The sequence below is a fragment of the Apostichopus japonicus genome, chromosome 12 (genome assembly GCF_037975245.1).
Source record: "Apostichopus japonicus isolate 1M-3 chromosome 12, ASM3797524v1, whole genome shotgun sequence".
NCBI classification, from domain to species: domain Eukaryota; kingdom Metazoa; phylum Echinodermata; class Holothuroidea; order Aspidochirotida; family Stichopodidae; genus Apostichopus; species Apostichopus japonicus.
This window is the reverse complement of record NC_092572.1, coordinates 26,013,727-26,033,052: the sequence shown is the minus strand read 5'-3', so window position 1 is coordinate 26,033,052 and position 19,326 is coordinate 26,013,727. Positions and strand designations below refer to the sequence as shown.

The following is a 19,326-nucleotide window of genomic DNA, read 5'->3' as shown; positions in this document are numbered from 1 at the left end:
CTACTTCCTAACCCTAATTCTTAGCCCCTAGTAAGCTTTCCCATTCATATGGTACGCATTCTCAAGTTATTACGATGGGTTATGAGTATAGTTTATAATAAACAGCATGTGATTCGGGGAATTTACCTCCACTGTTGGAAGTATTGGACATGACATAATTTATGCATTCTAGTTAGGTATCTATCTAGTCATCTAAATTATATTTTCTTTTCCGTTAGTAAGTCAAACTTTGTATCAAATTGATGTAGCACTCGTTGAGACATAACTCATCACCATGATGTTGAGATGCAACTTTGCATATAGTTTTCTATCTTGTTGAATCTGATCTGTTAATAATGGTTTTCAGAGCAATTTTCGTACGTTATTGAGTGGGCCGAAGCCCAACAAAGCATGCTAGGGACAATGTTCTACCTAAGCTTCATTTGTATATTGCAATATTAGTTTGGGACATATAAGAATGTCCATCTTTAATTATTGTAATTGTGTTTTGAAAATTGCTTAATTGTTAAATTAAACTTTGAGAAATTCATTATCAGATTTAGACTTACTTTCGACACTTGTCCGAATTTGATCACTAAACATGTTCTAGTTTGAGGCTTGATTTCTGTCAATTATCGTTTAGTGTAAAAACATCACATGATTAATGTTTTTATTTACTTATTGCATCTCCAACAGCTCATTTTCTGAAAATAGTCACACTGTCGTATTAATGATATAATTTCTTTGCATGCATGTAAAGTCAACAGTAGAATTAAAGATACATAAGCTGTTCACTATGGCATATTTCTAGGAGCTTTTGAAGTTGGTTTGAGCTTTTACATATCTTGATCAACCTTGTTGCATATTTCCTTGAATTTCAGTTTCATTGAGTATTTTACTAATAACTTGATATGATAATACTTTTGAATGTATTGACATATTTCATTTTGCATCATATTTATAAATGTTTTCCTATTTTGTTTTACAGTAAACACCGTTTAACGCTGTTGATGATTGCTCCACCGCCCTTTAATTTTATTCTTACGCTTGCACTTACACTGATTTCAAAGAAAAGTGCAAGCGTCATTAAACCCAGTGATATTCTAGAACCATAATAGAGAGACGAAAGATAAGTTGTGCTTGTTTGTTTCATTTTGTTCGGGTTTCCACACAGACAATATTAAATAAACTAATATAAATTGCTAATTTAGACCACAACAGTCACTCAGAGAAGAAAACAAGAATAATGAATAGCTTTAAATGCTTGTAAAGAGTGAAGAATTTGTGTAGTTTTTGCTAAACAGTTCGCCGTCATGTGGATATTGTAGAATTTGTTTCTTGAAGTTTGTTTTGTACTAGGTCCAGGTTCATCCTTCAAACACTTAAGTGGTTCCCATGCAGTGGTTAATTAATGAGACTTATGGGAATGGAACCCAATTAACACTGAATAGGCTAGTTCAGACAACCAGCTAGTGAAGTAGTTCTCTTCTCAGACTTGAAAGGTTGTCGATGTGATAGTGAATTAAGACATTTGCTTGGCTTACTTTTAAGTTTGTTAATGATTGTCCTTTGGTAGTTTAACTAATATATATATATATATATATATATATATATATATATATATATATATATATATATATATATACATATACATTACGTTAAATCGTCTTTAGTCGCCAAATGTATGGGGTTGATGTATCACCTCTTCTGTGTGTGTTAGAAGGTAAAACCTTCTACAGAATATTCACTTTAGCTGTAAACGCAAAAGCACTGTTTTATTTTGTTAAATGTATGTATTTAAGTTCCTCCTGCAAGCAGGAACTCGCGAAGAAGCCATCATTGACTTATCAAAGCCGCAAGCTGACCGAAGTCAGTCGCTTAGATTCATATTTAACATCCATGATTATGAATCGTCAATTGTCAACAACTATGTAACTGGAAGACATACATTAATCTGGGAGTGACTCGACATCGGGAACTTATGATTGAAAGGCAGCGACGTTAACCACTGAGCTAACATTCCAATGATATATATGAATGAAAATGAAACTGAAACTGAAATTATGCGTTTAGGCTTAGCTATAGAATAACATCATGCTTTACAATGGAACGAGATACCGACTGAGGTCAATGTATTCACTAAATTCCATTGCTGCTATGATCCTTCCGGAAGTCATCGTGTGTGTATCTTTAACAAGTTTGGACGTGTCCGTCTGGTTCGCAACATCCTATGTAGATATTCTTTTCACAAACACTATTTATCTTTCGATCATTGAACAGTTACACAAATAATTGGTACCCCCGTCGTCACATTCCCTGTTTTCTTTCATCCTAACACAACATTCTTTACCTTAATTACTCTACAAAAAAATATGCCGTCAGAGACTGCTCCGGAACAATTCACATTCTCATCCCCTTGGAAAAAGAAGTACGTTTAACTAGATTCCTAAACAAAACGCATTCTTTTCCTGCCTTAACGTTACATTTCTCCCTTTAATCTATTCCGACAGTTATTCCACTTATATATCTATGCTGTCCCCGAAAAACGTTAGTTTCCTCCCTTGAAAAGTTTCTTTCCTCCCTATAAACAGTGGCGTCGCAAGAGCCTCCCCCCCCCCCCCCGTGATGCGATTTGTAGTGTTTACAAAATTATTCAAACATAAACCTTTTTCTACAAAGGACGAAACGTGTATGTTCTTTAGTAAAACTTCTTTCCACAGAGCATCACAATTACAAGTTTTTTTCTCACAAACAAGGTCACATAGGCCTTGGCGTGAATCGCTAATTGCTTAAACTTCACTTCTACCCTGCATGAATTACAATTTCCATTTTCGACACTTTTATTTAATAACATTATTAAAGCAAAAGGGTTAATTTCCATGTTTTTATAACTTTTTTATCCGCCTCAATTAGAAACATAAATGTCGGAAAGACTAAGCCCGAAGATTCTTGAACATAAAGTTACTTCAAGTTGCACTTAGCACCAGATTGCATCTAAGGACCCTTAATTAATCAACAATTTCTCAAAGGAGAGGGACAAACCCTCCCCCAGTGCGGGCATTCACAAATAAGCATTGTGTCCCCTAATTAAGTGCTGTGCCCCCCCCCCCAGATTGAAATGTCTGGCGACGCCACTGCCTATGAATTAGGGGAGGAAACAAACGGCTCCAGAAACTAACGGCCACCGTATATCATACATGCTTTACAATGGAAGGTGATACAAACTGAGGTCAATATAGTCATCAAATTCCACTGTTGCTATTATCCTCGCGGAAGTCGTGTACGTACGTGTACATCAATGACAAGTTTGGACGTGTCTGTCTGTCTAGAAATATCCTATGTAGATACACTGTGGAGAAAATACTTCCTCTGTATGCGCCGATCGATCATATTGTTGAGTGTGTTAAAGTAAATCAGATTTAATAATTTTGTGAATTTCGATGCGCTGTCGTCTCTGATGATGAAATAGAATAATGTTACAGTTGAAACAAGTGAAGTCTTACATACATTTTTTAATTACACGTATAGTCAAGATTTATTTCACTGTAAAGGTAACTGTAAACCCATACCCCAATTCAGGAGTATCACGTCACAATATCCTAACCATGCAGTTTTCAAAACACAAATTTTGCAAAGTGTCAACCAGTAAAATCACTTTGGTAAATTTGAGTGGAAAAAGCAATTTCTTCCTAACATTATACGTAACATATGCCATTATGCCTAACTGTAGACTTTTACGTTCGTTTCTAAGATAAACTAACAATATTTGAGGATGTATTTGCGATTAACATCAACAGTATGTAAATCGTGAGTGTAAATGTCGGTTCAGGCAGAAATTTGCTTTAATGTTTACCCTTTCTAACTTGTCAACCGGAATGTCACAATTCATTCTTTCCACCACAGGACTAGTTTCTTACAAACAAATTACCAACACATACAACATTTTCAGGTTATGGATACTTTGTTTATAGTTTATATTACAAAAGTAACTAATTGACCCTTTGTAAAGTTTGTGTTCCGAAAACTGCATGCTCATGATGCTGTGACGTTATACACCTGCAGTGTTGGAGTATGGGTTTACAGTTAGCTTTACGCTAAATAAACCTTGACTGTACGGGTTACTTAACCAAATGTAGGTAAGGTTTCTTACTTATCTTTATGTATTAAATTAGATGTTTCTACTATAAAAAATATGCAATTGATTATCATCATCATGATAAGGCAACTGAACAAATTGTACATTCTTTTATCACTTCAAGGTTGGATATGGGCAATTCCTTACTCCTCGGTCTTCCACATGAACAGATTCACAGACTCCAATTAATCCAAAACTCAGCTGCACGTATTGTAACTCATTCTCATAAGCATTGTCATATCCACCCTGTCTTAAAACACTTGCACTGGCTACCTGTAAAATATCGTATTATGTATAAAATTCTCCTTATTGTTTATAAATCACTTAAAGGACATGGTCCAATGTATATTTCTGACTTATTACATATGTATGTCCCCTCTCGTAATCTAAGATCCAGCTCTCAATTTTTATTATCTGAAATTAAGTCCAAACATTCTTGGGGGGATAGGTCATTTATTGTTTCTGCCCCTCGCTTATGGAACCAACTTCCCTTAAAAATCAGAAAAACATCTACTCTCTCTAACTTTAAGAAGAGCATAAAATCACACTTAATGACGAAAGCTTTTATATGATCTTATACCATTAAGTTTCTCTTCTGTCATTGTTTTGTATTTTTCTGTATTATTTGTATCATTTCTCATTGTCATTTGCGCCATGAACATTCTTTGAGTGGTGTGTGCGCATTATAAGTCTTATTATTATTATTAATATTATTATTATCATTGCAGACGACAGCACATCGAAATTCACACAATAATTCAATCCGATTGCTTTAACACACTCAACAATGTGATAGATCGGCGTATACAGAGGAAGTATTTTCTCCACAGTGTATCTACATAGGATATTTCTAGACAGAGGAACACGTCCAAACTTGTCATTGATGTACACGTACGATCACGACTTCCGCGAGGATAATACGCGACAGTGGAATTTGAGGAAATACATTGACCTCAGTCGGTATCACGTTCCATTGTAAAGCATGATGTAATATGTATAGATAAGCCTAAATACGTATTTCATTTCACAAAATGAAATGTGGTTTTGCGTCTACAGCTAACCTGAACATTCTGTAGAAGGTTATACCTCCAAACACGCACAGATGCATGAACCCCATGAACCCCATGAACCCCATGAACCCCATGCAGGTGCATGAACCCCATGATTTGGCAACTAATGACTATTTTACGTAATGTATATATATATTAGTTAAAACGACCCAGGGCAAATTCAATCATGAACAAACTAAAAAGTTAGCCAAGCAAATTTCTTAATTCACTATCATATCGACATTCTTTCAAGTCCAAGTAGAAAAATACTTCACTAGCTGGTTGTCTGGGCAAGCTTATTCAGTGTTAATTGGGCTCATTTCCCATAATTCTCATCAATCAACCCAATGACATGAGAACCACTTAAGTGTCTGAAGAACGAACCTGGACCTAGTACAAAACAAACTTCAAGAAACAAATTCTACAATTGCCACATGACGGCGAACTGGTTAGCAAAAATTTTACAATTTCTTGCCATTTAAAGCTATTCAATCCCAAAAAGAAACGCGATAATTCAATGACAAACCTCGTCTTGACCTAACATGACGGTATATGTGGCTATTAAGGCTATAAGTATATGTGACAGTAAATGTGGCTATAAAGGATATAAGTATATGTGACAGTATAGGTGGCTATAAAGGCTATAAGTTAATGTGACAGTATATGTATACGTATTTGTATAAGTATGTGTGGCTATAAAGACTATAAGTATATGTGACAGTATAGGTGGCTTTAAAGGCTATTTGTATATGAGTCAGTATATGTATAAGTATTTATATAAGTATGTGTGGCTATAAGGCTATAAGTATATGTGACAGTAAATGTGGCTATAAGGGCTATAAGTATATGTGGCAGTAAATGTGGCTATAAGGGCTATAAGTATATGTGGCAGTAAATGTGGCTATGAGGCGTATACATAACAGTATATGTTGCTATAAATGCTATAAGTATGAGAAGGGACTATTTATGAGCCTATGTTTTATTATTCCAAACAAAGCAGCGAGTGAAACCAAACGTTCAAGCCGTCCATGATGTGTACCGTGGACCGACAACGGTGTGAAATTAATGTCTCGTGTACGCTTCCCATGTACAACAATGCATATTCATCCCCTATAATACCGACACGCACAGACAGCCAAACTAGGCTTTACAACCATTCTTCGCATTGTTGCATTTCAAAACGCTTTGAAGTCACACAAATATCCGAGTATAGTATCCTAACTGAGCCATAAAACCCAATGGTCTGTTGATGCCCAAAGATCCGTGTGATATCATGCATGTCAACGTTTCTTGTATGTTCAGTTCGTACTGAGTGACTATCTCAGCAAATCATCTTAACCATCTTAAAAAAAAAAAAAATACAATACAATACAATACAATACAATAAAAAATAAACAAATCAAATCCAAAACATAATAATCTATATTTCGATGTGACCTAATTTCAATCGTTATATATGTAAATAAAGCTTTTGTGTAACAACTCATCACGCGTTATGCAAATCCTTCAGATTATTTTTAAGCTACTGACATCTATTATCGTTGTTTAAAAAATACTTGTCTCGCTATGAAATAAGCTCTTCATTCCAATTATAATCGTCTAAATCTTATTTGCCTATCAAGTTCATTGTTTGTATTCGCCTTTGTCGTTCATTTCTTCTTTTCTTTTCTTTGTTTTTTTTCTCTTATTTTCTGAGTGATTTTTAGTGGACTAAAGAAGTAATTTACAATATTTCACTTATTGTCTAGTACGTCCGGCTATAATGTCTGTTCTACCTACTGTTTTAAATGCCTACTAGTATAATGTTATAAATCTATAAATACCTAAATACACTTTTTACACTATGTGTTATATACATATTATCAATGACTGCCCGAATTGGGGTGTGGGTGGGGGCGGGCGCTACTAACTCTTTCTATTTATCTATCACACTTACCCACCACGTTTACCCACCACAAAAGGGTGCGAAAACCACATACTACACTATCGAGCCTTATATAATATGCAAGCCGTATATATTATAGAGCCGTATATATAATATACGGCTCTGTGCGTGGGTACGGGTGTTTGTGTGCGCGCTTTTTGATTTTTTTTCAAAATATTTCATAATATTCATCCTGGGAAAAGGTCTAAGAGGATGGGTTTTCTGCATACCCTATGATAATTTCCTGACTGGATAAGACTTAGATCCATCATTTCCATATATGTTGTTTCCATTAAATGTTCACGCTGTCTGTCACTGGTATATCTTGTGCTTGCTGCGAGGCGACAGCATTAGCACATTAGTCGGTAAAGTGGTTATGTATTGTTGATATTTTGTAACATAAGTATGTACATAAAAGTGATCTCGCTATATAAAAAGTTTAAAAACAAAATGTTTTATTAGGGCCTGACTGTTTTTTATTCAATACTTACATCTAGAATCAATTAATACAATACTTCCGTATAATACTATAGGTTTCGTCATATTCTGTTGATTGTGTGTCTGTGTGTTGGGGGGGGGGTGAGGGAAGGGATCTAGTGGGAGGGGTGTTTTCGTCTCCTATGAGAAATTTTTGATTGGCTAAGGATACTTAACTGCATGATTTCCATATATTTTTGATTTAACATGTAGTATTAAATTCGTGTCAGCCATTAAGAAAGAAAAAAACAAAACATTGGGAGTTCGGAGAGGGGTACGTGCAATCTGTTCCCCATCCGCACCCACACCACATAACCACACCGTTTCCCCCCGTGGCTACATATCAGAACATAGCATGTAATCGATCCAACAAGCACTCCACCGGGTTATTGTCACCAACTCAACTATATACTTGAACAAAAGTCGACGATTGCTTACGTCATTGCCAACGACTTGGGGAGGATAATGGGAATTTCCCGGCAAAGAATTTCTACATTACTTTAAGCAATAGAGCGTAGCGAATGGGTTGTCGACAGTTCAACTACTTTGCAAATTCGGTTACAAGAGATATGTAGCTTCCTGGAAATCTATTCAGCAACTGTCTTGCATGATTATTGTTGCAGAATAATTATGTTTATGATGATGATAATAATATGTGAATGTTTCCAATCCAGGGTACTCCCTTTCCTGCCATGTCAGTTTTGGTATGAACGTAACCCGATATTCCCTTAACGTGAATTCCATAACAAGATAAAGTCACGTACTATAATATAACACATAGGAATATTCCGGCGATTGAAGTTTGATTGCTTAATAAACATACTGGAAACTGTTTACCTCTTATGTCAAAACCATTCACATCATTAAAGCTTTTTTTTATAATATTAACAAAGATATGCAATGTTTTTTGAGATTTTTAAGTTCGGTTGTAAGAGCATTACTATTCACGTTGAAGTGAATTTATCAGACTCACCAGGAACATTCATAGAGATAGTTCTCAGATATGATCTACCGAGGGGGAAAAACCTTTTCATCCTTTCAATTTTACAAGTTTTTTTTTTCTCTAGCTATTGATACACATTTTTTCAAACATATTCTTGACAAAGCCGGAACCTACAGAGGCTAAGAAGTTCTCTTTTGAAGATTTTCCTTCTGAAAATCTGTGTAACTTTTATAGCTGAAAAAACTGCACAGTGTTGATGCTTCTTTTATTTTTTAAACTAACCCATCAATTCCAGATGGTTGGTTATCTTTTTCTTCTTTTAGATCGTCTCGGATGTTATCTTTACTCTCAATTCAATGAAATTGAAAAAAAAAACACACTTCGATAGCGTCCGCCATGTATGAGGCTCCACTACTCTAAGAGAAAGAGTGAAAGTTTAATCTTATAACAGCGTGATCACATTCCAATTTATTTCTAAAACTAGTAAAGAAGGGAAAATCAAAGTGGGGAAGATGTTCTTGATTCCCCTCCTGAAGATTTGAACCATGATGCAATTGCAGGACAGGAAAAAGTGACAGGAATTAGAACGAGTCCTAACTAGTCTTGAATTCAGATCTAAAATGTTTGTCTGTCAAACTGGTGACTAATCAATTTATCTCTGTTTTTTTTTTAATCAAATCGAAATGTTTGTACTTTTTTAAAAAATATTTTTCCTTTCGTTTTAACATCCAGCTTCATTTATGATCACATAGACGTTTACAACGTTGTGAACATAATTATAGACGGAGTGATCATAACATTCTTTATGGCACCTAAAAGTTTCCATACGGTCGTATCCTGTAATTGTTCTTGTGTCGTATATAACAGTCATGCCAAAGTCAATGTACATCCAAACTGTTGGAAATTTGTATTAAAGCTAGTTCATGGTTACACGATTTGCCTGTATAGCTGAAACTTATTCCATGTAACTGCTCCACTATTCTTCATGACAGGAACGAAACGAGAGAAGGTTTTCTTAAGATGGATTTTTGTGATTTCATTTTGCTGTTGTTCGGTTTCGGTCTCTTAAGTCGTGCCGAAGGTAAGTCGTTGAGAATATTAAAATAACTGAGTCTGTGTATATAACTTTAGAAAACGGCGACGTTTGGAAGTAAAACTACTTGTATTGTGATAAGAAAATAAATATCATGATAACAAAGCCGTAAACGTAGCCAACTGTTGAATTACTCTTCAAATAACTTATGAAGTGTGATTTAATTTTCACCTTGAAACTAAGATATGAAAGATACTTTAAGCTGTTGATTACGTTACTAAAATATCATAAACTTGTTACTGGTGGAGATTTATTGGCAATAATCGAAACCACTTTACGTTAGTAGAAACTAATTTGCATAATCTATGTATAAAGACTGCGGTGTTATGGATTAACACCTTATCCTAAAACGAAAAATGTATTTAAAGCTTTAGATTCGGTCATCAAAACCATATAACATAACAGGTTACAGGTTTCGGTTTATTCGTTAATACGCCTCAACCGAATCCTTTTAAATCAGTCCCTAATTTTATGCGTTAATATAAACCGTGCAATGCCATATTTTTGTCATCTGGAAACTAAAACATTAAACTTAATTCAAGCTACCGATTCCATTACTAAACTTAGGTATAATTTTGAAGAGCTGCATTTGAAACAATTGCAACGGCCGCAGTGAAGTGTAATACTACGTAAAACTCAAACTCAAACGTAAAACTTACTTAAAACTCCGTCATGACAAACATATTAGTTTGTTGCTTGCTGAAGTTTAAATGTGAAGAGCGTTATCAAAAACTGAGCACGTTTTATGTATAGACCTAACTATAGTAAATAAGAGAGATCCTATCATGTTTCAATCTTCATATTTGGTCTTACGATAAATGTTAGGGGCCGGATCAGTGGGTCGCATTGCAGTAGCGTTGGGCGGGGAAGGGAAATTTCCTCTGTCCACACATAATTCCGGGAGGCTATACTCAACTGATATTGTTGAAAAATACATTTTGGTTATTCGGTATATCTTTACATTTGTTTGTACACAGGGTGCAATCAACTATTAGATCAAAATGGCGCTACCATGACGTCACCGAACTACCCAAGGGACTACCCGGACGCTAGCAAATGTACCTACACTATTCAGGCGCCAGTAGACAAAATGATTCAAGTCACTTTTCATACGTTCAATCTGGAAGATGGCACTGACTGCTCATATGACTCTCTTAAGGTAAATATAGACGAAAGGAACTTCCTAACACCATCAATGATTTGAATTGAATTTTCTGTTTCAAAAACTAACTAGACCCTAAAATATTAACTATTGCTACTATTGCAATCATGTTTCGCTAAACTTTGCGCATACTTTTAGAAGGCGTACAACAGCATGAGAAATTCCTCAAAATGTGTGTGTGTGTACGGGTACGAGTAGAAGGCTAGGAGTATCCCAACTTGCACTAGTATCTATCTTTCATCAGTACGAGTACAGACAGCCCTATCGTATCCTAGTACAAAGTATAAGTACGAGTACAGACAATCCTATCGTATCCTAGTACAAAGTATAAGTACGAGTACAGACAACCGTTTCGTATCCTAGTACAAAGTATAAGTACGAGTAAAGACAACCCTATCGTATCCTAGTACAAAGTATAAGTACGAGTAAAGACAACCCTATCGTATCCTAGTACAAAGTATAAGTACGAGTACAGACAACCCTATCGTATCTTAGTACAAAGTACGAGTTCAGACAACACTATCTTATCCTAGTGCAAAGTAACAGTAGGAGTACAGACAACTCTATCGTATCTTAGTACAAAGTATAAGTACGAGTACAGACAACACTATCTTATCCTAGTACAAAGTATGAGTAAGAGTACATACAACCCTATCGTATGTTAGTACAGAGTATAAGTACGAGTACAGACAACCCTAACCTTTCTTAGTTCAAAGCATAAAAAGAGTACAGACAACCCTATCGTATTCTAGTTCAAAATATAAGTACAAGACTATACAGACAACCCTATCGTACCCTAGTAGTAAAATTCTAAAAACCCAATTATCAATTTCAATATCGACACTGAGTAATTAAAGAATATTAGATTTCACTGAATAAATATTGTTGTGAGCAATAATTGTTATTTATTTATATTCTCTTAAATTTTGTCTACGACTATTGCTTCAAGATGGCCAGAATACGGCAGTACAGTCAAAACAGCAGTATTACGAGGAGTACACGCAACCATGTTAGCATCCAAATCGAGCACACGAACTCACTAAATGTATACGTTAGCTACATTAAATGTTACACAATGACGTCTCATTGAATATGATTGATAAATAGAGAGTAGAAAAAGCGAATACATGTTTCTAACACTCACCTTACAATATTTACATGGACAAAGATGAATACTTCATATCTGATCCTAATGACCTACACATTGTGGTGAGCAATAAATAGTATGATCACTTCTCAACCTTTAGGTAAAGATCATGTGTATAGTATCAGTATATGTTAAGATACAGAATTCACGATAGATGGCTAACCGACATTATGCACCGGTCAACTGCTCTAACACAGTCATGATCTTACGGTTAGAGTATCGATGTATAAAGGTAGTGGGGTTGAGAGTTGGATCCAGTTCTTTGGTTGTCGAGGCCCACGCTGTGTCTTATATAGGAGACTTTTATGAAACAAAATATTAGCTTGATTACTTCTCATTCTTTTGGTTAGGTAATTGTGTATATTACCTGGTCATCTTTACATTACACAATTCACAATAGTATTTCTCATTTACCTATAACAGTGAACATGTATTCACTTAATTGCGAAGGGGACTCGTGATTACTCGAGGCGCTTGGCGATGAAATGGACACCGTCGCATGATAAAAAAAAGAAGTTTACTAGAACCTTTCAAATGAATAATTCACACGGTATTTATTTATTACTCCTAGTTTCACGCACATTTTACAGGGCGATCATCAGGCAAACTAAGCAAACTATTTATGTTTCTTTTTGGCACCGCAATGGGAATACAATCAAGGTAAGCTACAGTCGCATGAAAAGTATGAACTCGATCAATCAAAAAATGCACGCTTTCCTGTAATATTCTTTCGTTTAGGTTTATGATGGTCTTTCTCCTTCTGTTGACAATCTACAACAAACTCTATGCGGTCAACGAGTGTCGTTTGTCGTTCATAATTCTGGCAACGAGATGTTGCTAGTATTTAAATCGGATACAAGCATAAGCCGAACGGGGTTCAAGGCAGATGTGATATTTCTTGACAAATCGATTTTGGCTCCTACCGGTTAGTTTTCAATTATATTGTTGTTAAAAACCTCTTACTTTCGTTCAGATTTCATTAGACATGGGGTGGAAAAGGGGGGGGGGGAGGGGCTGTTCTGAGACGTAGGAGAAGTTAAGGTGGTGTGGTGGAGGCTGCAAGATGTGACAAAATTATCCATGGAATCTAATCCAACACTTCAAATGAATAGGACAACAAATCATATTTTAAGCTCAATTTGGCACAATTCTGCCGAAATTGAGTAAAACATTTCAAATGCAAGCAAAATAATAGTTTGGTGACGTCAGGTGCCAATAAATACTTTCTTTCATTTCAATTTAATGTTCATTTCCAATTGTTATGAAATAGAATATTAGCATTATCTCCAAACTGTTATTTAGTTATATTCATTAAGTAAACAGATAAAAAAGTAAGTAAATATTACTTTTATGATGCATTTTCAGCGACGTCAACTGTTCAACAATAAAGTAGTTTATATCATCGTTATTAGTAACTTTTCCTTTTTATCATTTTGTTTTCCACAGACGAAACCGTTGCAGATGATATTTTCACAACTCAAGCTAATGGTGAGTAAACATTTACCTTTAAAAGGGTTAGAGGGTAACGCAAATGTCACACATATATTCCAGGGTTTTTGTAAGTCTGGATATATTTGTGATGAATGATGATGATATACCGGGTGTATAGTGCTGATGATACACCGGTGTATCGTGATGATATACCGTGTGTGTAGGGATGATGATATACCGGGTGTATAGGAATGATGATAAACCGGGTGTATAGTGATGATGATACAGCGGTGTATAGTGATGATGATATGCCGTGTGTGTAGGGATGATGATACACCGGTGTATAGGGATGATGATATACCGTGTGTATAGTGATGATGATATACTGGGTGTATAGTGATGATGATATACCGGGTGTATAGTGATGATGATACACAGGGTGTTTAGGGCCACAGAGTTGACTCCAACGACAGCAGGTCCACACTCCTTTTGTACTTTTAAATCGTGGATTCGCTCCGTAAATAGTTAAAAATGATAAACGTCAAAATACGTAAATCATATGTAAGACACGGTTCGCAAAAATACAAGACGAACACAAATTTTGTTTTTAATTGAATGAAAAAAAAACCCTTAGTAAGATCAATTTTCTGAGTGCACTATCAGGTCAATATATCAAGACAAGAGGCAAACAATATATGAAAGATAATGCAGCACTTATTACCAACTTGCCATTTCAAACTGAGTTTGGCTTCGGTTAGTAATATTTTTGTGTACATTTATTATGTTAACTTATCTATGTCATAAATTCACAAACAACCAGAGATTTTACTTATCGCAGGTGTTTCATTCGTCTGGAAAAGTAGATTTTCGCAAGTTAACACAGTCTCGTTTTATTTCTCATTTGAACAGGGATAGATTATGAATATGGAAATTATGCTACAACTCCATTGACGGTACCAGGTAGGTTATATATGGGCTAGGCTAGTCATTTGTATTTAATATTGTTATTACGTGGTATGTGGACAAGGTTCGTACGGTATTCTTGAAGGGACAGACGAGTTGTAAACTCATCGTCTTGGTAAAACACGTCAGAAAGTATAGGCTACGGTATGTATCGAGTTGTTAAGTAACGCTAACGTCGACATCTTGATAATTTTCGTCAAGTTGTCGTGGCTCTTTAACTCGTCGAAAAGAACCCCGACATATTTTTCACGATGCCATGTTATGACAAGTTAAATATGACTTCAACTACTAGTCAAACGTCTGTCCATTCAGAACTACCGTAAGTTCGAGTACTTGACTGTATTAATAAACAGATATATACGTGAAAGTACATTGCTTCGTTAAGATATATAGATGAATGGATGAATGGATGAATGGATGAATGGATGGATGGATGGATGGATGGATGGATGGATGGATGGATGGATGGATGGATGGATGGATGGATGGATGGATGGATGGATGGATGGATGGATGGATGGATGGATGGATGGATGGATGGATGGATGGATGGATGGATGGATGGATGGATGGATGGATGGATGGATGGATGGATGGATGGATGGATGGATGGATGGATGGATGGATGGATGGATGGATGGATGGATGGATGGATGGATGGATGGATGGATGGATGGATGGATGGATGGATGGATGGATGGATGGATGGATGGTTGGACGGACGGACGGATGGATGGATGGATAAAAAAAAATAATAATATCTATATATATATATATATATATATATATATAAATGAAAATAATAATGAGTATACTAAATAAAGTACAGTGAAAAAACTTCCAGCCTCCACCGGGATTCAAACCCGGGCATCCCGCTTTGTACGCGGACACCCCAACCAACCAGGACATGGACGCTGATTGTACGTCCAGATGTCCTAAACCGGTAAGGAAGGTCGTAATTCCCCGGTAGGCTTCTGTCACCCGTACCGAACAATACTCGTTCTGTTTCTGGTGACATACATACACACACACCCATATATATATATATATATATATATATATATATATATATATATATAAATATGTGCAATTGATGACTTTTTCCACAGATTGCTACATTTACGTCAATTCTGATGAACAAATCAGTTCTCCTAATTACCCCGATGACTACGGCAACAACGTCTTATGTCTCTATCGCGTAGAGGCACCTGTGGGTCATGTGATCACAGTGGATTTCTTACGCTTTGCAGTGTGGTATGATCGTTCTTGTAGATATGATTCCTTAAAGGTAATTTCTTTATAGTGCAGAACAGTTTTGTACAAAGTACCCATAGATTAATTCCTCGGTCAGAGCAATTGCACACAAACACACAAAAGGCCCAAAGTAGAAGAAGAAACTAAATAATACTTCCATAATATAAAATAATAGAATGTTTTCCTGATTGGTATTATTTGGAATTCAAGTTCATACGAGCTTTGTATAATTCAAAATAAAGCGCTCGAGATATAAGGACTTTATACTACGGAATAAGTAAATGAGAGCAGGGACGGATCCATGATTTAACTAAAATAGTGTGGTGTTGTATTACTGCGGTTCCTGTGGAGGTGCTCGGGGTCCTCCCTAGAATTTGCTGAGCATTTTCACGATTGAATACTCTCGGCATGGCACTACATAGAAAACGGCTGTTCTCTGGTATTACTCCCTTAATTGTCACGCTTGTGAGGCCAACAGATCAATGGACGGGCATGATTAAAGGGTAACTCACCCACCCACCCCACCATCAACACGTACACAACACCATTCAAATATTGTACTTATCACTGTCACGTAGTAACATTATTCCTGTGTCTATGACGGAACAATGACAAATTGACTTGTCAGAATAATTATTTGGTATTTTAATAGTTTGTATTGATTATTTCATTATTCACATTATGTATATTTTAGGTCTACGATGGCGACCAGTTAGTGGATACATTATGCGGATTCTCGATACCAAGACAAATAAGAAGCACGGGAACCAGTTTGAAGATGATATTCAGATCGAACAGTTATTATTCAACAAGTGGTTTTCTCGCAAACGTTAGGATCATCCCGGACTCTGGTATCTTCATTGTTATTGTTATTGCTATTTTTCAACTCTTTATTGTTTGAACTTGGTATTTGATGGGTGGGTAGCAAGTCTTTAGTTAATATTCCCAATCGGTGCAAGTGCCTTTAAAACAAGTTACCAATGTGACAAGATGTGAACCAAGCAACAAGTTTGGCACCACGGGATTTATCTTCGGTTTCGTAATCGATAGGGACGGTGTTATTTCAAGAAGTGGTCCTGTGGCAAACGTTACGATCATCCCGGAGTCTGGTATCCTCATTTTTATTGTTATTGCTATCTTTCAACTCTTTATTGTTTGACCTTGGAATATGATGGGTGGGTAGCAAGTCTTAAGTTAATATTCCCAATCGGTGCAAGTGCCTTTAAAACAAGTTACCAATGTGACAAGATGTGAACCAAGCAACAAGTTTGGCACCACGGGATTTATCTTCGGTTTCGTAATCGATAGGGACGGTGTTATTTCAAGAAGTGGTCCGGTGGCAAACGTTACGATCATCCCGGAGTCTGGTATCCTCATTTTTATTGTTATTGCTATTTTTCAACTCTTTATTGTTTGAACTTGGTATTTGAAGGTCGGTAGCAAGTCTCTAGGTAATATTCCTAATCGGTGCAAGTGCCTTTAAACATGTTACCATGGTGACAAGCTGTGAACCTAGCAACAAGTTTGAAAAGATCATAGGTGTGGTCTTAGACTTCCATGAGGGTTAGGATATATATTCACATGACTAAATCTTCCACGAAAGGAAAAACTGTTGACGTTTTTTGATCTTTTGTATTTTTCGGGAATTTTAAATAATGTTTCTTGGCCAAAGAATATAACAAAAAATCATGTTTACAGTTAACATTTTTTGGGAAAAATGATTTCCTGGTCTCATTATTTTTTACCACTGAATAAGAAATGTTTGAGTATATATTCTTTTTATAAATGTGTTTTTCCTCTTTGTCAGTAACTTCCTTTCTTCTGTGTTGAAAGTTTTATAAAAAGATTTTATCTTTTCAGTGTCCGATTCAACTAATGTACCAACTTATGCGAACTATCCTACAGATATTAATGAGTTTACCACAATAGACCCGGCAGGTAAGGGCTTTGACCAATCAATTAATATAGTTAACAAGTATATAATCGAACGTTTTAAACTTTTTACATTTCGTTTTAACACCCATCTTCATTTATGATCACATAGACGTTTACAACGTTGTCAACATATAGACGGAGAGATCATAATGTTCTTCACGGCACCTAAAAGTTGCGGTCAGCATCCTGTTATTGTTCTTGTCTACTAAATATCAATCATGCCTAAGCCAAAGTGCATACAAACTGATGGAAATTTGTATTAAAATTAGTTTATTGATACACGATTTGCCTGTTTAGCTGAAACTTATTCGATGTAGCTGCTCTATTATTCTTCATGAAAGGAACGAAACGAGAGAAGGTTTTCTTAAGATGGATTTTTGTGATTTCATTTTTCTGTTGTTCGGTTTTGGTCTCTTCTTTAGTCGTGCCAAAGGTAAGTCGTTGAGAATATTAAAATAACTAAGTGTGTGTATATCATTTGAGAAAACGACGACGTTTGGAAGTAAAACTACTAGAAATCTGATAAGAAAATAAATATCTTCACAGGGTGTAGTCAACTGTTTAATCAAACTGGCGCTACAATGACGTCACCAAACTACCCAGATTACTACCCGGACCTTAGCTATTGTACCTACACTATCCGGGCGCCATCGAACAAAATGATTCGACTCACTTTTCATACGTTTTCTCTGGAAAGTCATTCTGACTGCATATATGACTCTCTTAAGGTAAATATATACGAAATAAAATTCCTAACGCCATCAATGATTTAAATTGCATTTTCAATAACTAACTAGGCCATAAATTATTAACCATTGCTACTATTGCGATAATTTGTTACTTTCGCTAAACTTTGCGCATACTTTTAGAAGGCGTACAACAGCATGAGTACGAGTAAATCTGAAAATTCCTCTTGGTATGTGTGTACGGGTACGAGTAAAGGCTAGGAGTACCCCAACTTGCACTAGTATCTATCTTTCATCAGTACGAGTACAGACAATCGTATCGTATCCTAGTACAAAGTATAAGTACGAGTACAGACAACCCTATCGTATCCTAGTACAAAGTATTAAGACGAGTATAGACAACCCTATGGTAACCTAGTACAAAATATATGTACGAGTACAGACAAACCTATCGTATCCTAAAACAAAGTATAAGTACGAGTACAAACAACCCTATCGTATACTAGTACAAAGTATGAGTACGAGTACAAACAATCCTATCGTATCCTAGTAGAAAGTATAAGTACGAGTACAGACAACACTATCGTGTCCTAGTACACAGTATAAGTACGAGTACAGACAACCCTATCGTATACTAGTACAAAGTATAAGTAAGAGTACAGACAATCCTATCGTATCCTAGTAGAAAGTATAAGTACGAGTACAGACAACCCTATCGTGTCCTAGTACAAAGTATAAGTACGAGTACAGGCAACCTTATCGTATCCTAGTACAAAGCATAAGTACGAGTACAGTCAACCGTATCGTATCTTAGTAGAAAGTATAAGTACGAGTACAGACAATCCTATCGTATCCTAGTACAAAGTATAAGTAGGAGTGCAGGCAGCTCATCGTATCCTAGTACAAAGTATATGTACGAGTACAGACAACCCTATCGTATCCTAGAACAAAGTATAAGTACGAGTACAGACAACCCTATCGTATCCTAGTAAAGAGTACAAGTACGAGTACAGACAACCTATCGTATCCTAGTAGAAAGTATATGTACGAGTACAGACAATCCTATCGTATCCTAGTACAAAGTATAAAGACGAGTATAGACAACCCTATCGTAACCTAGTACAAAATATATGTACGAGAACAGACAA

The 19,326-nt window shown here is 35.9% G+C and overlaps 1 protein-coding gene across 21 annotated transcripts in view; it reads left to right on the top strand.

Moving 5' to 3' along the window:
- The first annotated feature begins 9,387 nt into the window (after positions 1-9,387).
- The window catches only part of LOC139978032 (cubilin-like), a 48,427-nt gene continuing 38,488 nt past the window's right edge, over positions 9,388-19,326 (top strand). For 14 of the 21 annotated variants that reach the window (XM_071987973.1, XM_071987964.1, XM_071987957.1 and 11 more), the window contains exons 1-9: positions 9,388-9,588; positions 10,578-10,759; positions 12,648-12,834; positions 13,356-13,397; positions 14,250-14,300; positions 15,413-15,591; positions 16,252-16,408; positions 17,418-17,495; positions 18,039-18,220. In XM_071987973.1, coding sequence (XP_071844074.1) covers positions 9,528-9,588; positions 10,578-10,759; positions 12,648-12,834; positions 13,356-13,397; positions 14,250-14,300; positions 15,413-15,591; positions 16,252-16,408; positions 17,418-17,495; positions 18,039-18,220 — 1,119 coding nt within the window. In that variant the 5' untranslated portion in view covers positions 9,388-9,527. The remainder of the gene's footprint in view (positions 9,589-10,577; positions 10,760-12,647; positions 12,835-13,355; positions 13,398-14,249; positions 14,301-15,412; positions 15,592-16,251; positions 16,409-17,417; positions 17,496-18,038; positions 18,221-19,326) is intronic. The other 7 variants (XM_071987975.1, XM_071987967.1, XM_071987974.1 and 4 more) reach the window with 5 other exon arrangements.